Consider the following 23499-nt stretch of genomic DNA (forward strand, 5'->3'; position numbering starts at 1 on the left):
TATCCTCAAGTCCATTCTCTAGTAGGTCTGCGTCTTCATTCCCGTCTTACCCCTAGGTTCTTCATGACATTTTTTTTCTTAAATTCCATATATATGTGTTAGCATACAGTATTTGTCTTTCTCTTTCTGACTTACTTCACTCTGTATGACAGACTCTAGGTCCATCCATCTCATTACAAATAGCTCAATTTCATTTCTTTTTATGGCTGAGTAATATTCCATTGTATATATGTGCCACATCTTCTTTATCCATTCATCCGATGATGGACACTTAGGTTGTTTCCATCTCCAGGCTATTGTAAATAGAGCTGCAGTGAACATTTTGGTACATGACTCTTTTTGAATTATGGTTTTCTCGGGATATATGCCCAGTAGTGGGATTGCTGGGTCATATGGTAGTTCTATTTGTACTTTTTTAAGGAACCTCCATACTGTTCTCCACAGTGGCTGTACCAATTCACATTCCCACCAGCAATGCAAGAGTGTTCTCTTTTCTCCACACCCTCTCCAGCATTTATTGTTTCTAGATTTTTTGATAATGGCCATTCTGACTGGTGTGAGATGATATCTCGTTGTAGTTTTGATTTGCATTTCTCTAATGATTAATGATATTGAGCATTCTTTCATGTGTTTGTTGGCAGTCTGTATATCTTCTTTGGAGAAATGTCTATTTAGGTCTTCTGCGCATTTTTGGATTGGATAGTTTGTTTTTTTGTTATTGAGCTGCATGAGCTGCTTATAAATTTTGGAGATTAATCCACAATGTATACTTTTTAATTTTTTTTTTTACTAGTACAGAGTATTTATTGGAAAAGTTTTAGACTTACAGAAAATTGGTCAGTTAGTATTGAGTTCCAATACCATATATCCCTCCTACACACAGAGTTTCCTTTACTATTACTACCTTACATTAGTATGGTACATTCATTATAATTAATGAGCCAATATTGATATATTATTATTAACTAAAATGCATAGTTCAGATTCACTTAGTTTTTAAGTATGCCTTCTTCTGTTTCAGGATCCTATCAGGATATCACATTACATTTAAACATCATATCTCCTTAGGCTCCTCTAGGCTGTGACAGTTTTTCAGACTTTCCTGCAAGGTTGTCCTTTTTAAAGTCAGAAAATATATTTTCCATTTAAAATAATTAGTGTGTATGCTTAAAAAGAGCATAGAAATATTCATTCATTTACTCACTCAGACAATATTTGTTGAGCTCCTGTGCTTCAGGCACTGTACCAGGTGCATTGGTTCAAAGGTAAAGACAGACAGGATTACTATTCTTGCAGAGCTCACATCCTAGTTTAGCAAACTGGAGTTTGGGAAGGAAATAGACAGTAAAGCAATCAAAATAATAAAAGAAGATAATGGCCGATGTACTATGCAGAGAATTAAAACAGAATCATGAGTTAAAGTAACTGCTTGGTTACTTTAGACTGTGTGTATCTGGGAGATGACAGTGCAGCTGACTCCAGGCAGTAAGAGATCAGCCATGTGCCTATCTAGAGAAAAAGCATTCTAGAATCAGAGGTCACCCATCATGGCCAAGTGAGGTTGGAGAGTTCTGGAAATAGAAAGAAGGATAATATGCCTGAAGCAATGGGTTGAAGGAGAATACAGGGCTAGGAAATCTATGGGAAGGAGTCAAGATTCTGAATGCCATTGAAGAGTTTTAACTAGGGTTGTGACAGTAGATTTTTGCAAGATTAATTTGGTTGCAAATTTAGTTTTCCTCTGATATTCATTATTGCTGCTCAGTTATCACCTTTATGTAGGTAATTCTCAAAAAACCTTAATCAACCACTTTAAACACTTAGAAATTTGTCATTCCATTCTCCCTACTGCTGAATAATGTTTTAAAGATGCAAATCTGATTAAGACTTGATCCCACTCAAAGACTGTCCATTACTCTCTTTTTCACTAAAGAAAAAATTTCCTGTTTTGGACTACAGTGTTTGAGAATTTTACTCCTCTTTTCCCATACCTTTAGCTGACCCCTTCCATATTCTTAGATTCTACACTCCCAAACCACCTAAGTACTTGCAGTTCATGTCTCTGTGCCTTTTAAGGCACAGTTATGTTCTGCTTGGATTACTTCTATATTTGTTCTCCTTTCTCCATCCTTTCTTCTCAGTAACGTTGACTTATCTGCCAACACCTACATTATAAGCCAGTGACTGTAAAGAAGCATTCTTTCTACCACCTAGTCTGGATAAATGCCCTCTTATACATCCTCACTTTTCCTCTTATTACAGCAATTATCAAGCTATATATACTTTTTAATTTAATTTAATTTTTTTTATATACAGCAGGTTCTTCTTAGTCATCCATTTTGTACACATCAGTGTATACATATCAATCAAAATCTCCCAGTTCATCACAACACCACCCCCACACCCCGCTGCTTTCCCCCCTTGGTGTCCATACGTTTGTTCTCTACATCTGTGTCTCAATTTCTGCCCTGCAAACCAATTCATCTGTACCATTTTTATAGGTTACACATATATGCGTTAATATACGATATCTGTTTTTCTCTTTCTGACTTACTTCACTCTGTATGATTGTCTCTAGATCCATCCACGTCTCTACAAATGACCCAATTTCATTCCTTTTTATGGCTGAGTAATATTCCATTGTATATATGTACCATATCTTCTTTATCCATTTGCCTGTTGATGGGCATTTAGGTTGCTCCCATGACCTGGCTATTGTAAATAGTGCTGCAATGAACATTGGGGTGCATGTGTCTTTTTGAATTATGGTTTTCCCTGGGTATATGCCCAGTAGTGGGAGTGCTGGGTCATATGGTAATTCTATTTTTAGTTTTTTAAGGAACCTCCATACTGTTCTCCATAGCGGCTGTATCAATTTACATTCCCACCAGCAGTGCAAGAGGGTTTCCTTTTCTCCACACCCTCTCCAGCATTTGTTGCTTGTAGATTTTCTGATGATGCCCATTCTAACTGGTGTGAGGTGATACCTCATTGTAGTTTTGATTTGCATTTATCTAATAATTAGTGATGTTGAGCAGCTTTTCATGTGCTTCTTGGCCATCTGTATGTCTTCTTTAGAGAAATATCTATTTAGGTCTTCTGCCCGTTTTTGGATTGGGTTGTTTTTTTTTTTTAATTGAGCTGCATGAGCTGTTTATATATTTTGGAGATTAATCCTTTGTCCATTGATTTGTTTGCAAATATTTTCTCCCATTTTGAGGGTTGTCTTTTCGTCTTCTTTGTGGTTTCCTTTGATAGGAATTGCATTGAATCTGTAGATTGCTTTGGGTAGTATAGTCATTTTCACAATATTGATTCTTCCAATTCAAGAGCATGGTATATCTCTCCATCTGTTGGTACCATCTTTAATTTCTTTCATCAGTGTCTTATAGTTTCCTGCATGCAGGTCTTTTGTCTCCCTAGGTAGGTTTATTCTTAGGTATTTTATTCTTTTTGTTGCAATGGTAAATGGGAGTGTTTCCTTAATTTCTCTTTCAGATTTTTCATCATTAGTGTATAGGAATGCAAGAGATTTCTGTGCATTAATTTTGTATCCTGCAACTTTACCAAATTCATTGATTAGCTCTAGTAGTTTTCTGCTGGCATCTTTAAGATTCTCTATGTATAGTATTGTGTCATCTGCAAACAGTGTATAGAGTCTGACAGTTTTACTTCTTTTCCAATTTGTATTCCTTTTATTTCTTTTTCTTCTCTGATTGCCATGGCTAGGACTTCCAAAACTATGCTGAATAATAGTGGTGAGGGTGGACATCCTTCTCTTGTTCCTGATCTTAGAGGAAACGCTTTCAGATTTTCACCACTGAGAATGATGTTTGTTGTGGGTTTTTCATATATGGCCTTTATTATGTTGAGGTAGGTTCCCCCTATGCCCACTTTCTGGAGAGTTTTTATCATCAGTGGGTGTTGAGTTTTGTCAAAAACTTTTTCTGCATCTATTGAGATGATCATATGGTTTTTATTCTTCAGTTTGTTAATATGGTGTATCACATTGATTGATTTGCGTATATTGAAGAATCCTTGCATCCCTGGGATAAATCCCACTTGATCATGGTGTATGACCCTTTTAATGTGCTGTTGGATTCTGTTTGCTAGTATTTTGTAGAGGATTTTTGCATCTATATTCATGAGTGATATTGGTTTGTAATTTTCTTTTTTTGTAGTATCTTTGTCTTGTTTTGGTATCAGGGTGATGGTGGCCTCATAGAATGAGTTTGGGAGTGTTCCTTCCTCAGCAATTTTTTGGAAGAGTTCGAGAAGGATGGGTGTTAGCTCTTCTCTAAATGTTGTCAAGCTATATTGTAATAACTGTTCACTTTTGTATTTCAGAGCTCCTTGGAAAGGAACAGTGCCACTTTTATTTCTATATCCCCGATACCATTTAAATTCTACTTAGCACACAAAAAGTGACTTTTAAATATTTACCTTTCAATTGAGGCATCTGGCTAATGTTTTCTATTGCTTGCTGGTATTTCCACTGCAGTAGAAATTCTCAAAACACTTGTCTACACTCACTATCACCAATCCCTCTCCTCGTATTCTCTCTTGATTTCACCTCATCAGGCTTTTGCCCTCACTACCTTATTGCAACTGCACTTGCTGAGGTCATTAAGGATTTCATGCTGCTAAACTCAGTAGTCAATTGTCAATCCATCATACTTAACCAGTCAGAAATATCCAGCACAGTTGATCACTCCCCACTCCCTTTTCCTTGATACATTGTCATCAGGACAGCTCATTCTCTTGGTTTTCCTCCTCTTGATGCTTCTTTCCAGTCTCCTTTGCTGGTTCCTTTTCTCCCAAACCCTTGGGTTGGAGTGCCTCCTAGCTCAGTCTATTGTTTCCTCTTTGTCCCCACACTCCCTGGGTGAGCTCATTGATTTAAATACCACCTATGTTCCTAAGACTCACAAATGTTATCTGTAGCACAGACCACTTTCCTGAACTCCAAAATTCATTTCAAGCTAACTTCTCAACATCTTCACTTTTTTTTTTCTGACACCTCCATTTATAACTGAATTCCCAGTCTTCACCTGAAAACTACATTTTTGTGCAGTGTTTGCCTACTCAATTGATGTGGTTCAGTCCTACCCCTCCTGTTTTCTGTAAAAAGCTCCAAACATGGGCCTCCTTAAGGTTTTGGAACATGCAGAGCATGTTTCCACTTGTGGACTTTTATCCTGTTTGTTCCCCCTGATTGGAATATCTCCTCCAAGTATCTGCATGGGTAACTCTCTCAGCAACTTTGCCTTTTTAAAATTGTTACACTTTCAAGGAGGCCCACTGGACCATCCTAGGTAAAATCACAAGCTACCCTGTCCCCAACCCTACCCCTAACTCTAGATCCCCCTATCATGTATATTTTACTTTTATTTTACTAGATAGTTAGATGATAGATAGATCGATAAATCTATCTGATTTTAAGTTTACTTTCCTTGCCAGAACATTTAGTTCTAGGATTTTTTCCCCTTTTCTGCTTTGTTTAAGATGTATATCAAGAGTCTAGAACAGTATTGGGACATATTAAATGCTCAAGAAATACTTATTGAATGAATAAATGCCCTACTTCAAAGTAAAGATACTTAAAATTGAACTGATTATCCCTCAAAAGCAGCTTCTCCATAGCTTTACTCTTTATTTTACAACCATTTTACTAGATACCCAGAAAAAAATCTAGAGTTATTATTACTTCAAGAAGGACTTTTTTTTTTTTTTGCGGTACGCGGGCCTCTCACTGTTGCGGCCTCTCCCGTTGCGGAGCACAGGCTCCGGACGCGCAGGCTCAGCGGCCATGGCTCACGGGCCTAGCTGCTCCACGGCATGTGGGATCTTCCCGGACCGGGGCACGAACCCATGTCCCCTGCATCGGCAGGCGGACTTTCAACCACTGCGCCACCAGGGAAACCCAAGAAGGACTTTTTTGATATGTTTATGATTGAGTTCATTTTGAAATTGATGGAAACAATCTTCCCTTGACTTCTGTGATACCACACTCTTCTGGCAACTTACTCTTTCTTCATCTCAGTTGTCGACTATTCTTTCTACATTTTCTTCTTTATCATTAGTGTTTCTAGGTCATCAGTTCTTCTCCTTCTACTCAGTTTATCTGGGTAATGTCAGACATCTCAGTGGCTTCAATGAGCTTCCTGAATTTATGATGCCTAAACCTGTATGCCAAGAGCAGATATCTTAGTAAACTGCAGACTGAAGAGGTTAAGAATATGCCATCCCAAAACCTGTCACTTTGGCACATTGATTATTTTGAACTGAAGGCAATTGAGAAACAGCAGATGAAGAAGGGCTTTCTGATCCCCCCCTTTCTATCTAAAAGCAGATCGTAAAATTTCCATGTGCCAGGAAGAGAAGAACATTCTTATCACCAGAGAGTGGGAGTCAATGCCAAAATGGATCTGAGCAAAAAAATGTACAAAAATGAAAATAACCCTTATTTTCCACTTGTTTCCCCCATGTATTTCCTAGTCGCTTTCCCACAATTTAGTGCCCTAGTAGCTTAATCCCTTTTCCTTTATGTTTACACTTCATCACAAATTTATCATTCTCTGGTTAAAAAAGCAGGTAAACTCTCAGTCCTAACTACTTCTTCAGGTCTTTATTTTTCGTATGAAGTATCCCTTGTATTAAATAAAATTTGTGTGCTTTTTTCCTGTTACTCTATGTCAGTTTAATTCTCAGGTCTTGTCACCGAACCTAAGAGGGTAGTGGAAGGTTACTCTTCTCCCCTACAAGTCTTCTCTAGACCTTTTAAATTAATTCAATTCAAGTACTTTGCATTCAAAATAAACAAACCTGAATTCATCATGTTTTGCACACTTTCCCCCAACATGTACTTACATCCTCTACCTTTTAACAATCAAAAATTTGCTCCTTTTCCTTTATTCCCATTTTGAGTGAGTGCCACCTCATTGCCTACCCCCAAATTCTGTGCATTTCACTTCATTTCCCTTTCCAACTGTAAATTAATCAACGAATTGTTTTAAATATTTTTGGAATCTATTTTTCTCCATTCCCGGAGCCAGAATGCATGGATTTGAACCCTGGTTCTGCCCTATGTTAACTAATTAGCCTTTGGCAAGTTAACTTCTCTGAGTCTCATGCTCGCTTCGACAGCACATTATACTAAAATTGGAACGATACAGAGAAGATTAGCATGGCCCCTGCATAAGGATGACAGAAAGAAAAAAAAAAATTCTCTGAGTCTCAATTTTCTCACTACAAGATGAGAATAATAACTACTTCTACCTGTTGGGTTATTCTCAAAATTAAAGGAGCTGATGCATAAAAAGCATTTAGATGACAGTCTGGAACACACTCAGTAAATATTAACCATTGTATTTTATATCACTCCCCTACCTTAAATTTTTCAGTGACTTATTGGTACCTTTTGGAAGAGTTGCAAATATCTTAACAAGGTTTGCAAGCCTCTTTGAAAACTAGCCTTCACTTACTAATCTTGTCACTGAACCCTTTGCACTCTGCTCTACTGTAAGGAATTTTTTTTCAGTTCCTCTGAGATGCCTGTTCTCTTTCACCTCTGTATGTATAAACACATGTTTACCCCTTGCCTGTTTGGGCAATGTTGTATTTAAGCTTGAAATTTTACTTCGTGGAGCCTAATACAACGCTTGAACCCCGTGTTTCCACTGTTATACTGCTTGTCATGTCGTGTTTTATTTAGTGGTCTCACTATATTGTTACCACTTTGAGGGAAGGGAGAATATCTGTCCTTCTTGCAGTATCCCAATTGAAGGTACTTAGTTAATATTTGTTGAATGAATGTTGAGTTAGCAGAAAGTTTGAGTCAAGTTTATAGCTCCATTTAATTCCTATAAAACAGCATAGATTTGACAGTGTTCAATCATTTAACTCTAAATAAGATCTTAAAAACAATACAATTACAGTTTGCTAAAAAATAATACATTTTTAAATAACAAGGGATTTCTTGAAGAGGCAGAGTCATTTCTATGAAATTTTAGTTTCACCTTGTTCTACTACTAAATGTTCTTATTACTATATTAAGGTCAGTTGTGTTATGCAATCTAATTTAAGACTTGAAGATACCAACACTTCACTGTAATGTAAAAGGGAGTTCAGAGATTAGTGGTTTTTATATGCTTAGTAATATTAAATGACAGTGATTATAAAAAGAACCTTAGGTTTATTGATCAGATGTGTAAATTATCAGTCACTCGTCTTGACTTCTAATAAAAAAAACCTGCAAGTTTAAAACTGTTTTGAAGACTTCTAACATTTGACCTTCAAATTTTCGATTTGAATCAATGTCTAAACATAAATTGGAGTACAATGTGCATTATTCAGGAATGATTGTAAACTTTTACTCTATTTTATTTTATTCTCAACTAATAAACTTTATATCAAGAAGTCAAAAATGAAGAAGGAAGGAAAAATTGTTTTTATTTTTTTAATTATAAATCAATGTAAACTCTCTCTCTATATATATATATGTATATATATATATATATATATATACATATATGTATAGTGAGAAAGCAAGAAATGAGAGTAGAGAAGACCTGAAGACTTATTTCTCTTTATATATCCTGAAATTTATACATGAAATATATTTAAACATAACCATATGTACAATATAGTGAGAAAATAACAGTGTTCAGCATGATTACTGTATATATTGATAAAGAAATATTGCATTCAGGAGAACACATCAAAAAACAAAGATGTGGAAGTAAAGAGTAAAATAAAATTTCATTACTAGGCATTTTTTCAAAAGGATGTCAGCAATTTATTAATTTAAATTTATCTACTAGTAGGAACCATTTGCTCTTAACTTTCTAATGGGCTGCCTGATGATAATCTGCATATATATAAATCTTTGCTTTATTTTAACACAAGAGAACTTAAAAATATAATAAATGAACTGAAGAACTTAAGATCTAAGCTTATAACTCCTTTGCTTAAATATCTTTAACGGCTGTACATTTTCTACACAATAAAAACCAAACTTCCATCATACTGCAGATCTTCTAAAACCTGACTTCTACTTACCATTTCTCTCACTGTACTCATCTCTTAAACTATCTTTCCAAGCACCATACATGCTCCTCGCCTCAAACCAAACAAATAGCTTGCCTTGGTACCTTCTTTTTTTTTTTTTTTTTTTTAATCATCAACTTGCTTGTTTTGTTCCTTAGCTTCAAATTTCCTCATCATAGTTAAAGACAGTTTATTCATCTTTTAGTGTCCCACTCAAAACCAAACACCTCTGGGGTCTTTTCTTGATCCTCCTCAGCAAGAATTCATTACTTTTTGTCCCATGTGACGTGCTTACCTTCTGCTTTGGAGTATAGGCAAATTGAGAACAGATTCCATGCTTTCCTTATTTTTCCTAACCTCACGCAACAGTGACTTCCCTAGTTCTTTGCATATCATACATATTTAATAAAACCTCATTGAGTTGCATTGAAAGTGAGCTTTGGTACATTTTAAAACATTTGGGGGAATTTCCTGGTGGTCCAGTGGTTAGGACTCTGAGCTTTCACTGCGAGGGCGTGGGTTCAATCCCTGGTCAGGGAAATAAGATCCCACAGGCCACGTGGCTCAGCCAAAAAAAAAAAAAACCCAAAATAAATAAAACATTGTAGAAAGCTTTTTATAGAATATATTGTCATTATGCATAGTGATCTGCATTCACTACAATAACCTGTGCTTCTGCTTTTCTCCTTAATTCCCTGTAATTCACCCTGCCTTCCTTCCAAACCATGCTGATATCTGAGCACTCAGAAGACTTCTCGGGAGACACAACAAAAAGTTATAGAACTAAATGAAGATGTTTTCAGTTTCCCTATTTTATTCATGATTTGATATTAAAAGTAGGTTATTTTTGTTTAATGGGCATTTATTGAATACCCAAAATGTCTCAAGGCACTAAAATTTACCCTGGAAAAATACAAATGAACATGATGTATCCCCTGAGGACATCATAAGCTAGTGAGAATGCCAGACCCAAATACGGATAATTCTGTTAGAGGTGAATAAGTACTAAAATCGGAGCCTGTTGTGACATTGAGTCTCTGAAATGATAGTGATTCAGATAACATTCGCTAGCTAATAGGTTTTTTCATTTGTGCTTAGATAATCTTTGCTCTTATAAAATCAGAGATTTGTTTTCTGCTGTTGTGAAAAGGGAGAAAACTCATGTGTGAATCTTCACTGGATGGCAGTCATTCAGCAAAGAGTTATTGAACACTTATTATGTTCCAGGCAGAGTTTTTGGCACTTACAGATGACACAGTCACCATCCTCATGAAGCTTGCCTTTTCTTGAGTGAGAGATCTTGACTGAGAGAGTCCTGTAGGTAAATAAATATCTGACATATCTTAGATAATGATACATGATACAAAGAAAACAAAACAGATCTTGGATTTAAGAGTGGGAGACTCTGCCTAGATATGCTGATAGTGGAAGACCTCTTTGAGCAGTTGATACCTGAGTTAAAACCTGAATGAGATCATGATCAAAAAGCTTGTCTTCAGAAAAATACCATGGTGGTATAGTTGTATATCTTTTCACAAGACATTCATTTTATTTGGCTCTTTATTCTAGTGGTTTCAAGCAAAGGAAGAAGGGTAACTAAGTTTCCCAGGTGGTTCTGCTTACCTAGTTTAAGATTTACAGCTCACCTCAGTAAGAAGTGCCATTGATATGTTTTTCACCATGGATCCTTTTTTTTTTTTTTTAACACCTTTATTGGAGTATAATTGCTTTACAATGGTGTGGTTAGTTTCTGCTGTATAACAAAGTGAATCAGCTATACATATATCCCCATATCTCTTCCCTCTTGCGTCTCCCTCCCTCCCACTCTCCCTATCCTACCCCTCTAGGTGGTCACAAAGCGCCGAGCTGATCTCCCTGTGCTATGCGGCTGCTTCCCACTAGCCATCTATTTTACGTTCGGTAGTGTGTATATGTCCATGCCACTCTCTCACTTCGTCCCAGCTTACCCTTCCCCCTCCCTGTGTCCTCAAGTCCATTCTCTACATCTGCGTCTTTATTCCTGTCTTGCCCCTAGGTTCTTTTAGATTCCATATATATGTGTTAGTATACGGTGTTTGTTTTTCTCTTTCTGACTTACTTCAACAATGGACGCTTTTATGTATTCTTTTTCTTTCTTTTTTTTTTTTGTTTGGTACGCGGGCCTCTCACTGTTGTGGCCTCTCCCGTTGCGGAGCACAGGCTCCGGATGCGCAGGCTCAGCGGCCATGGCTCACGGGCCCAGCTGCTCCGCGGCATGTGGGCTCTTCCTGGACAGGGGCACGAACCCGTGTCCCTGCATCGGCAGACGGACTCTCAACCACTGCACCACCAGGGAAGCTCCCTTTTATGTATTCTTGCCAAGGAATCCTAGACTATTTCACAAGCACATTCTCCTGGAAAAATGACAAAAGTTGTTATTGGAAGGGTATATAGCTGTTTTTCTCCAAAATTTTTCACAGTAGTTATAACAAATAAGTACATCTTCCCTTTTGAAGTATATAAAGTGTGATTATACAGTTTATAACATCTTTTAACAAACATACTACAATTATATGCTCTGAGTAAAATTAGTCAAATGAATTTGCTTAAGAGGTTCAATAATATTGTGTAATACAAATATATGTCCAGAAGGGTATGTTATGTACATGACCCTGGTATGAATCTAAGTGACTTTTCACACTTCCTAATTTATATTTGATTTTTATAAAGTCAAAAGTGACTTTAGGGGTTTCCCTGGTGGTCCAGTGGTTAAGACTTCTCCTTCCAACGCAGGGGGAGGAGGTTCGATCCCTTGGCTAGGGAGCTAAGATCCCACATGCCTCCTGGCCAAAAAACCAAAACATAAAACAGAAGCAATATTGTAACAAATTCAATAAAGACTTAAAAAAAAAAGTGACTTTAGAGTCTAGTCCATAAACTGTGTAATGAGGAGAGTAATATCTGATAGTAGAATGCCCCTAACCACCCTCGAATTGAAACACGATGAGTTTTATTTTCTTTTGTAGTTCACACGTTGTTGATTGGTTAGAAAACATCAATTTGTTCAAAGGCACACAAATTTAGTGGCAGAACCAGAATGTACATTTCCAATGTCCATCTCCTATTCAGTTTCTAGTGTTTTAAAAAGGATAATGGAGTGAATTAACATTTAGCTTCTGGCAAAGATATTGTTGACTAAATTAACTTCTCAAAATTTAGATTATTTCAGTCTATACATGTCAAAACCATTAGGTGTTTTTTGTTTGTTTGTTTTTTCCTTCTGGATCAAGGCATTGTGGTGAGAATATAATTTTTTTTAAGATATATTCAGAACCAATCTTATTTCCGTCCAACTTTAGAATGTAAATTTTAGGTCAGAAAAAAATTATAGCAGAAAATAGAAATTAATGAGAGCTGTTGGACATTAAAGTAATGCCACAGCACCTCACTTTAATCAAATTCATTGTATATTTCCTGTTCAACTTTGGTTCTAAGTGTCGTCAAGCTCATTTCTTTGTAATCAAATACAATGAAAATTAACCTGTTTTTTAAAGAAATGTTGTTGAGCTAATGAAAGCAATGGAAATAAGTAGTTTGACCAAAAAAGAAAAAAGAATATGGAAAACTTAATTACCAGATGTCATTATTTATGGGTAAATATATAAATGCAAAATATGTAGGGAAAACGAAATATATTCTTTTACCATCGAAGAGTTGTGCCTATTTAATTGGCCTTCATTAAATTGGTAACAGGGACACATCAGCAACCTTTGGAAAGCTTACACAAATTGTATCAATTATAAAGCTATTAAGATTGACTTAATTGTGCTGTCTCACTAGCAGAAAACGGGTCAGTTAGTTCAAGCCTCTGGAACACACATTATGAACTATTTAATACACATGTTCCTCCCGTTCCTTAGTAGCAAAGTTGTGTGACAGGTCTGTTTATGAAGATTGCATTGTAGAAGAGGTATTTCTTCCAGATCTCACTTCAGTGTGAATATTTTGCAATTATTGGGTATGACTTGTGCTTTATTCAGTGAAAACCTCTTTTCTTCCCACACGGGACTTCGATATCAAATGGAAGTAAAGATTGCACCTAAACACTTATTATGAGCCAGGCAACCTTATGAAATGATTATATTATCATCTCCAATTCACAGGTGAATACAGAGAAGTGAAGTAACTTGCCCAACAGCACACAACTAGTAAAGTGGCAGCGTCCAGTTACAAACTCAGCAGGTGTGGTTCCAAATCCTACACTGATTTTAGCACTAGAGAATTCTCTCTCTCAATTCTTGTGTTGACATTTCCTTTCAGTTATACTTGGGCAATCATAACAGGTGCTGTTTTAAGAATAAATAAATATTAGATTTGTGTCTTAACCCACCCAGGTTTTAGGGCCATATTTTAAGTCTGTCGTTTCTGCGATGAACTTGGAAATCCTTTGGCCTTTAATAGAAAACTTCTCTAAAGACTATATTTTATTTGAGATGCAGTTGTTGAAATGTATACAAAATGTATAACTATGAAAAAATATTGCACCTTATACATTTTCAGTTGCAAAACTAAGATAATGGGGTGTGTTTGATTTATTTGCTGTCAATTTAAAGACAGTATTTTAGCTAAAGCAGTCTGTTGTAAACAGTTTTCTATTTAGAACATTCCCAGAGTTGACCATAGTTGCTTCTTTTTCTTTTTTCTTTTCTTTCTTTCCTCCTTTTGCCTTTGTATAATTTAAAACATTAAAAGCAATAAAGAGCAGAACAGAAACATTGCATTATTCCCGAAAATTCTTCCCTGAGGTAAGGTTTAAATTAATCAATGTAAGATTATTCACTAACGTTAAAATGGCTGCTCCATAAAGCACAGGCATAATTTCTGTTTCATATGGGGTTTTCAGAGCATTTCTAATGAATTCAGAGGATCATCTAATCCCAGAAAGAATATTTCCTTACACTCAAGAGGTCAGTGTCCTCTGTTTGGCGTCAGAAAATACCTAAACTTCTTTTTGTTTGATTTCTATCTGGCACCTCCTTTTTTTGGCATATCCTGTTGGCATCACCCCATAGAAAACTTCCTGAAAAGCAGATCAGATTGTTGTGATCCAGAAATGCTTTTGTCTGGCTTCTAGGTCATGCTTTAAACCCAGAACAAGTGACAGGGCTAAGCATACTATGTGAAAATAACCAGTCATTAAACTCGAGAGGTTTTTTTTTAAATGATGCAAAATACTCAAGTTGCAAGTAGAACTATTTTACATAAAAGTCCAGTGATGATGATTTTTGGCCAGAACTTGGAATAGCTGGGAAAAATATCAAGAAAAACAATTTTTATCAAAAGTCAAATTAGTTTTTGAAGCTGGTGTTAATTGGCAGCCAAGGTGTTTCATTATGAAGCTGAATTTTTAACAGTTGTTACTTAGTTACTATGAAAACACCAGCCAGAAGAAAACACTGCAGCTGTAATGGATATTTCTCCAGTCTTTCCCTGTCCCTCTGCCAACAGTGTCAATAATGTGAGTCCTGTTTCTAAACACCTATGTGCTGCCTGGAAATTGCCTGTGTTGGCTGTTTATTCAACTTCATTTCCAGATTAGATGCATATTTGATAATCAACAGGTTCAAGGATGATCACTTTCAAACTGCCGGTGTTGTATTTTTCTGTTTTGCAATTCTCTATGTTTGAGTGAAACCTTAAGAAGACCTTACTGGAAGAACTGTCTTTTCTTGTAACCTGGAGTATTGAGCTAACCACAGGAAATATATAAATTGTAACTAGAAAGATGATTCTTTTGGATGAAGCAAAGAGAAACGTGGTGCCTTATCTCTATGTGTGAGTGTACCTACTGCTGTTTTTTTTGTAAGGAAAAACACCTGAGGGCCATAGGTAGCAAGTTCCAACTGTTTATTCCCCTTCCTAGTAATAAACAGCACGAAGGTTTCTCTCCACATGTAACACATCCAAAGCCCCTGGGAGTATGTATGCTTTGATATTTTCCCTATCCTGACATTTTACTAGCTGACTAAGAAAAAAAATTGGTTTGCTCAAAGTCCTTCAACCTATAGGCGACAGATTCTTGTATTGTCCTGTCTATAGTCATCCTTTTGATTTCTGTTATGTTTAGCATCTAGTTTTATGGTGATGTATAGAGAAAATCATTTTTTTTGTGGTGATGTGATAAAAGTATTAGTTTAAATTACTTGCCAACAGTTCACCAACCAAATAATTTAACTATGTAATTATAGTCTTATTGAAGCCTTTGCTATTGATTTTAAGAAGCAACCATGGATCTATTTGTTGTCCTTCAGAACAAAAGCAGCTTTTCCTGTTGCCTTGCAAAATCTCAGCTAGGGTCTTACAGAGCAAAATAATGAATGCTTCCACTGCAGCATGTCACAGGGGAGGCTGGGACAATACTGAACTCATGCACATCACTGATCCTTACTTGCTGGGCAACATGTATGCCTGGATTTCTGACAGCCCTGTGGGTTCACTAGAGACCTCAGTCATTCTGTTCATCCTTTCGTAGGCAATGGTCGAGACAGTTAACAACCTCCTCCAGCCACAAGCCTTGAATGCCTGGAGAGACCTGACTACAAGTGATCAACTACGTGCAGCCACCATGTTGCTTGACACTGTGGAGGAAAGTGCTTTTGTGCTGGCTGATAACCTTTTGAAGACTGACATCGTCAGGGAGAACACAGACAATATTCGTAAGTGGCCTTTGTTCTACAGAAGGGCCAGAGAGGGACAAGAAAAAGCTATCATCTTGTTCAGCAGAAGAGAGAAAAGAAAAAAGTATCATCGATAGCGGACCAGATATCATGAGTGATACTTTATTTCAGTGGAGATAAGTTATCCTTTTTCTATAATTAGGAGGGTATCACCTATCATTAGCTTAGAAGTATCCTCATAATCATGTATGTATCCTCCTAAGGACATTCCAATATTGAATATATTAGCCTGAGATCACTTACAATGAGGTCCGTGTTTTTTTTTTTTCAGTTTTTATGTATGTGTGTATCTATGTATGTACAGTAGTATTTAAAATTTTATCCTTATGGATCACTTCAGTTATAATAAGAATGTCTCTGAATTATAAACTATAAAGAAGCCAGTCATTTACATGACGGTGATAAAACAATTTTTGATAATTGTGTTATTGGCTCATAAAGAGTATAAATCTATTTTTAATGTGTCTAAGGATGTAGCTGACAGTTTTATTTCAGAACATTTGATAAAGCTATTTCAAACTTATTACATTTAAAGATAAGTCAATATTGACATAATAGTACAGCTCTAGATTATAAAAGGATTTTCACTTAATTCATAAAATAAAGATAACATTTTGAAAGTAAACTTATGGTCAATGACAAATTGTAAGGATTTGAGCTTGAGTTTTAAAGTCTAGACTTTATAATTGATATCCTTGTATTCTTATCTACCTGATTTTAATAGCTTTTGTTTGCTTTATTTTGAAAAAAATTAAAACACTAAAAAAACTTCTAAATAGAAGACTGAAGTACTATAAAGTATGGCAGACAGAACATTAATTCCAGTGTTTTGATTTCAGAAATATTTCAATAATTAGATTATCTTAAATTTGTCATGTTTCTCAACGACCACTGATATGTCTTTGCCATTAATAGAATTGGAGGTTGCAAGGCTGAGCACTGAAGGAAACTTAGAAGACCTAAAGTTTCCAGAAAACATGGGTCATGGAAGCACTATCCAGCTCTCTGCAAATACTCTAAAACAAAATGGCCGAAATGGTAGGTTAGAATTTATTTATTAAGTTTGATGGAATTGAACTTGTCATTAATTCATTGCATCTTGGCTTCAAATTTTAGATCTGCTATCTAAAAGCTCTCCTCTCCTCTCACTACACTGTTCTCTTTCTTCACCTCCTCTTCCTCCTCTTTCTTAGCTCCTGCACCAACAATATTGCAATGATATTTGCTCTACAAAATTCTCAATTAGATTTGGAAATTGTTGTTAATTTTCAGTTGTAGAAAACTATCAGAAACTTGAATGTAAGGGAAATTAATAAACAACAAAATCCAGATGTTCTGACTTTTTTCCTTAAAAGGAGTAACTCTCACCAAGTTGACAGATTTTGTTTCTAAAATTTCAAATGGAAATTTTACTTGTAATTTTAAAATTATATGTGTTTTTTCTTTATTAACTTCTTTTTGAGGGTGTTTCTATGCTTTTCCTTTGCAAAGCATATAAAAAATATAAATGTAAGGAGATGCTTTTGGGGAATGGAACTGGTAGATATCAATTGATTTAGTACTAGGTTTTATTCATTGAATATAATTAAAATTAAGTAAATAAATAATCCCACAGAGAAAGTATGTCTGAAGCCTCACTAATATTAATTTTTTTTTAGTTTTCTTTATTTATATTTTGACTGCACTGGGACTTCATTTCCGCACACGGGCTTTTTCTAGTTGCGGTGAAGGGAGGCTACTCTTCATTGCGGTGCACAGGCTTCTCATTGCAGTGGCTTCTCTTGTTGCGGAGCACAGGTTCTAGGCGTGCAGGTTTCAGTAGTCGTGGCTTGCAGGCTCAGTAGTTGTGGCTCACGGGCTTAGTTGTTCCGCGGCATGTGGGAACTTCCCAGACCAGGGCTCGAACCCTTGTCCCCTGCATTGGCAGGCAGATTCTTAACCACCGTGCCACTTTAGGGAAGTCCCTAAAATTTTTTAAACATATTCTTTGCTAAGGAAGTGAGATCCTTTAACCTGCTAGGTGATAGGAAGATGACTTCAGGTTGTAGCAACCAACTGGAAGCTGATTTTTCATATTACAAGGTAAATAGTTTTGAAAAAAGAAGAGACTGTTAAATAATATCAAGAAAAACAAATTATATTTGTTACCAGCAGAACAAAATTCTTAATAAGTGTTGGAAATCTTATAAGACTGAATTTATAAATAGTACTATGTTGCTAAATTGACTGTGAATTTTGAGGCAGCAGTAAGATTTTCCTTTTTTTTTTTACTCTTTTATTTATTTATTTATTTAAATTTTTGAATTTTATTTAATTTATTTTTTTTATATAGCAGGTCCTTATTAGTCATCAATTTTATACACATGAGTGTGTAATAAGATTTTCTATAACACGAAATCAGATTCCTGCATTAGCTTCCTGACTGGTTTCCCTTCTTTGACTCTTGCCCCACAACAGTATGTCCTGTTGACAAAGTGTTCTTCCTGAGACATGAGTCTGACCAGTTCACCTCCAGTTATGCTTAGAATGAAATCAAGTGACTTAACAGGCCTACCACATGCTCCCCAGCCCACTTCCTTCCTGCCTCAGCTGCTCCACCTCACGTCTGTTTTTTTTTTTTTTTTTTTTTTTGCGGTACGCGGGCCTCTCACTGTTGTGGCCTCTCCCGCTGCGGAGCACAGGCTCCGGACGCACAGGCTCAGCGGCCATGGCTCACGGGCCCAGCCGCTCCGCGGCATGTGGGATCTTCCCGGACCGGGGCACGAACCCGCGTCCCCTGCATCAGCAGGCGGACTCTCAACCACTGCGCCACCAGGGAAGCCCTAAGATGTACTCTCATATCAACTTTCATAATAGACAACACAGTATTATTGGGTTGGCCAAAAAGTTCGTTCGAGGTTTTCCGTAAGATGTTATAGAAAACCCCAAACGAACTTTTTGACCAACCCAATATTAACTGCAGTCACCATGCCACACATTACCTCCCCATGACTTATTTATTTTATAAATGGAAGTATTTACATTTTACCTTCTTCACCCATTTTGCCTACTCCCACTCCTCACCTCTAGCAACTAGCAGTCTGTTTTCTTTATTTTTTTGTTTGTTTGTAAGAGTCCACATGTAAGTGAGATATTTTATCTTTATCTGACTTATTTCACTTAGCATAATGCCCTCAGGGTCCATCCAGGTTATAGCAAATGGCAAAATTTCCCTTTTATGGCTGAATAATATTCCATTCCCCATTTTATATCTCTGTGTATAATTATATATATAACATTTTCTTTATCCATTCATCCATCAGTAGACATTTAGGTTGTTTACATGTCTTGGCTATTATAAATAATTCCGCAATGAAAATGAGGGTGCATAGGTTTTTTCAAGTCAGTGTTTCTGTTTGCTTCAGATAAATATGCAGTAGTAGAATTGCTGATCATATGGCAGTTCTATTTTTAATTTTTTGAGGACTCTCCATACTATTTTCCATAGTGGCTATATCAATTATATTTTTATCTACAGTGCACAGGGTTCCCTAATTCAGTCTTGATTCTATTCCTCAAACACACCAAGAGTGTTCCTTCATCAGATGTTTGCATTTTCTTGCTTCTGGAATGCATATTTTATATTTCTTTTTATAGAAACTTCTCTGTCATTCACTGCTCATTATAAATCTTAACCCTTCAGGAAAGCTTTTCCTATCTCCTCGAAGGTGGACTACTCTTTCCCAATCACTATTTTCCCATTAGCCATTTTCTGCCAGTGCTTCTTCATAGCATTTTTACTTACCATTATATGAAATTATATTATTATTTATTATTATTATTTTTAAGTTGCCTGCTTATTGTCTGACTCTTTCTCTAGGAGATGATCTCCATGAGAGCAAGAGCAAGACAGCTCCCTTCCTCCTCAAAAAAATGGAGAAAAAAAAATTTATTGTCTTTATTCCCACTTGACTCTAAGATTCAGGGATAAGGACTGGGGCTTCCTCGTCTTAGTTACCACAGTGGTCAGTGCAGTTCCTGTCTCTTGGGGATCCACCAAAATGAATTTATACTGGAAGTAAAACATAGGGCTTGACTTATTTTAGGAAAGGAAATGACACAAAATTTTAAAAACATCCTAAAAGAAGGTTAACTTTACAGAGGATTACTTGTAAAAGATCGCCGTGAGGGAAAAAAAAATAAGGTAGAAGGAGGTATGGAGATAGTGATCTTAAAAGAGCATGATAATTGAAGTTTAAGACAAAGATTTTTAAAAAATTTATTTTATTGAAGTATAGTTGATTTACAGTACTGTGTTAATTTCTGCTGTACAGCAAAGTGATTCAGTTATACATAATATACATTCTCTTTATATTCTTTTCCATTATGGTTTATCACAGGATATTGAATATAGTTCCCTGGGCTCTACAGTAGGACCTTGTTTACCCATTCTATATATAATAGTTTGCATCTGCTAATTCCAAACTCCCAATCCATCCCTCCCTCACACCATCTCCCCCTTGGCAACCACAGGTAAAGATTTTGAATCTTTGTTTTGTTTTGGTTTTAATTTGCATAAAATAAAATGCGCATATCTTGTGTTTAGCTTGGTGAATGTGATAGTTGTACATTCTTCTGTGACACCACATAAACTAAGATGAAAATCTCATGTATTACCCAGAAAATGTCCTGATACCTCTTTTCACTCTTCTCACCCCATCTCCCCACCTGATGAACTACTTTCTTCTCATTACTATTTCTAAAGACAAATTTTACCTGTTCTTAGACTTCATGTAACTGGAATCATACAGTATGTACTCTTTCTGTCTGTATTCTTTATCTCAGTATAATATTTTTGTGATTCAGTCATGATGCTCCATCTATCATTAGTTTGTTCTTTATTGATGTATAGTAACTCTATTATTTTAATAAGGCATAATTTATTTACTCTCCTATTGATAGATTTTTGAGTTGTGTCTAGTTTGGAGCTGTTTTGGATAAGGATGTTATAAACATTCTTATACAACATTTTTTCTTTGTGGATACATATTTTCATGTATCTAGGAAGGGTAGATATATGTTTAACTTTGTAAGAAATTGCCAAACATTTTTCCAAGTAGTTGAACCATATTACACTCTCACTAGTAATATGCAGAATTTCATTTGTTCCACATTTTTACTAACATTAGTGTGGCTAGTATTTTATAGTGTGGATTTCAGAGATCCTAGTGGGTATGAAATGGTATCTCAATATGATTTTAATTTTTATTTCCCTAATTACTAATGATGTTAATTTTTATGTGTCTATTAGCTTATTTAAAAATTTATTTATTTATATCCTTATTTTTGGCTGTGTGGGGTCTTTGTTGCTGCACATGGGCTTTCTCTAGTTGTGGCTAGCAGGGACTACTCTTCATTGCAGCATGCGGGCTTCTCATTGCAGTGGCTTCTCTTGTTGCAGAGCATGGGCTCTAGGTGTGCAGGCTTCAGTAGTTGTGGCACACGGGCTCAGTAGTTGTGGCGCACAGGCTTAGTTGCTCCACAGCATGTGGGATCTTCCCAGACCAGGGCTCGAACCCATGTCCCCTGCATTGGCAGGCAGATTCTTAACCAATGTGCCACCAGGGAAGTCCCATTTAGCTTTTTATATATCTATTTTTAAAGTGTGTTTTTATGTCTTTTTCCATTTTAGTATGTTATTTATAATTTTACTGTTGAGTAGCAGAAATGCTTTATATATTTGAGTCATATGTGTGTATATATTTCCTAGTTTGTGGCTTGCCTATTCATTTTCTTAATGCTGTATTTTGATAGGCACAAAGTTTCAATTTTGATAAAGTTTAGTTTACCATTTTTTATTTTATGGTTAGTGTTTTTTGAGTCCTATCCAAGGCATCTTTGCCTTCCCAAGATCACAAAGGTATCCTATATTTTGTTCCAGAGGCTCTCTGGTTCTGATTTCTATATTTAGGACTGTGATCCATCTTGAATTAAGTTCTGAGTATGGAATAAGTTAGGGATTGAGGTTCATATTTTTTTTAAATACTGATACGTAGTTGTTTCAGTATCATTTGACTTTCCTCATTAATGACTTGGCACTTTGGTTGAAATGAATATTTGAATTTTGTTGTGAATATATATATTATACAGATTTGATTACAATCTAATTAGAACTCTCTAATTTAAGTGGGATGTACAAGCTAATCAGTTTCTTCCCAATTTATATGTACTTATTTTAGGAGAGATCAGAGTGGCCTTTGTCCTGTATAACAACTTGGGTCCTTATTTGTCCACGGAGAATGCCAGCATGAAGTTGGGAACAGAGGCTATGTCCACCAATCATTCTGTTATCGTCAATTCCCCAGTTATTACAGCAGCAATAAACAAAGAATTCAGTAATAAGGTTTATTTGGCTGATCCTGTGGTGTTCACTGTTAAACACATCAAGGTAAAAAAAATGGCATGTGAAGTTTTTTGTTCACATTATCTATATTTGTTATAACAAGAGCATGAAGTGTCTTAATTTCCTTTTTCTTTTTCCCTATTTTTTGACATATAGCAATTCATTGTCTATAAACTGATTAGTGATTTTTTTTCCAAAATGAGGGAGGAAAATAATTCTTGTATATGTATATATTTAAGGTAACAACATTCATAGATGGATTTATAAATGCTTCTCTATAATTAAAAAGAGCTAGCAATATGTTCAGTGGAACTCAGCATAGCTCAACTGATGTTACAAGTAGTTATGTCTTTGTGTGTAGATATATTTTTATGTATATGCAAGGATTGTATTGTAAATTGGACGAAGATTTTTTAAAACCATGCTATCAGAAGTTCATTGTATAGAGCAATTCTTTGCTTTGCAGTATAAATTAATTGATGTGATTCTGAGACAATGATACTAGTATTTCTTCAATATTACTTTTGAAAAATGAATTCACCTCTAATCAGGGGGAATAAATAACATATATTCAATTTTGCTTAGAATTGATAAGCCCCACTTAATATGAAAACTCTGGTAGACCTCTCCACAAAAATTGAAACATAGTGTGAAGTTGTGTTAGATGTAAAAAAAATGCCTACCTAACTTACATGATCAAAAAGTAGTTATTGGCTTTGTTGATGTTTTTTTCCTGTAGCAGTCTGAGGAAAACTTCAATCCTAACTGTTCATTTTGGAGCTATTCCAAGCGCACAATGACAGGTTATTGGTCAACCCAAGGCTGTCGGCTCCTGACAACAAATAAGACACATACTACATGCTCTTGTAACCACCTAACCAATTTTGCAGTACTGATGGCACATGTGGAAGTTAAGGTAAGATACATACCATAAAATAAAAATGGCTTAGCATACAGTTAAGACATTAACTGTAAAAAGTCCTAACTCCATGTCCAACTTGAGTGTGTTTCTACTTTCACAGTAATTCTATTCAAGAACTCTCTGTTGTTCAACCCATATCCTACTGATGAGTTCAAGAACCCTTTTTTTTCTATTATCAATATAGTTCATAAAATTGAAATTTGCTTATAAAATAAAATTTTGCTAAGAAAACTTCCCGTGTTCTTCCCTGCTTTTATTTTGTGTGAGTAAATATCAAACCATATCCTCATGAGCAGGGCAAGGTAGGACCCCAGCACCAAAGGCCAGTGTGATAGGGTTAGAAAGCTGGGATCTGGTAGGCTGAAGACTAAGGAGCCATGCATGGGATTAAATACTCTCAAAATGAGTCTTGGGAAAATAGCTGTTAAACA

The 23499-nt window shown here is 35.9% G+C and overlaps 2 protein-coding genes and 1 non-coding gene across 3 annotated transcripts in view; all 3 read left to right on the top strand.

Moving 5' to 3' along the window:
* Nucleotides 1-15841, top strand: part of LOC111169173 (adhesion G protein-coupled receptor L3) — a 192678-nt gene extending 176837 nt beyond the window's left edge. Inside the window, exon 6 of the mRNA XM_089911258.1 lies at nt 15560-15841. Within this exon, the coding sequence (XP_089767384.1) occupies nt 15560-15841 (282 nt within the window). The remainder of the gene's footprint in view (nt 1-15559) is intronic.
* Nucleotides 7131-7238, top strand: LOC115801971 (U6 spliceosomal RNA). Its single transcript, XR_004022348.1, has one exon. It is a non-coding gene; the product is annotated as a U6 spliceosomal RNA (small nuclear RNA).
* An 844-nt stretch (nt 15842-16685) lies between the features above and the next one.
* LOC149749162 (adhesion G protein-coupled receptor L3-like) lies at nt 16686-23232 on the top strand. The gene is made up of 3 exons (XM_089911994.1): nt 16686-16802; nt 21983-22191; nt 22886-23232. The coding sequence occupies exons 1-3, from the start codon at nt 16742-16744 to the stop codon at nt 23078-23080; spliced, it is 465 nt and encodes a 154-aa protein (XP_089768120.1). The 5' UTR covers nt 16686-16741; the 3' UTR covers nt 23081-23232.
* Nucleotides 23233-23499: the final 267 nt, after the last annotated feature.

The sequence above is a fragment of the Delphinapterus leucas genome, chromosome 5, assembly GCF_059928025.1.
Source record: "Delphinapterus leucas isolate spDelLeu-1000000601 "Yukka" chromosome 5, BTC_Dleu_Yukka2, whole genome shotgun sequence".
Classification (NCBI taxonomy): Eukaryota; Metazoa; Chordata; class Mammalia; order Artiodactyla; family Monodontidae; genus Delphinapterus; species Delphinapterus leucas.

Excerpts from the sequence above, each read along its gene's own strand:
- LOC149749162 (XM_089911994.1), top strand. The coding sequence starts at position 16,742 with ATGGGTCATGGAAGCACTATCCAGCTCTCTGCAAATACTCTAAAACAA. Across the intron at positions 16,803-21,982 it reads AAAACAAAATGGCCGAAATG|GAGAGATCAGAGTGGCCTTT; the intron begins GTAGGTTAGAAT and ends TACTTATTTTAG. Across the intron at positions 22,192-22,885 it reads TCACTGTTAAACACATCAAG|CAGTCTGAGGAAAACTTCAA; the intron begins GTAAAAAAAATG and ends TTTTTCCTGTAG.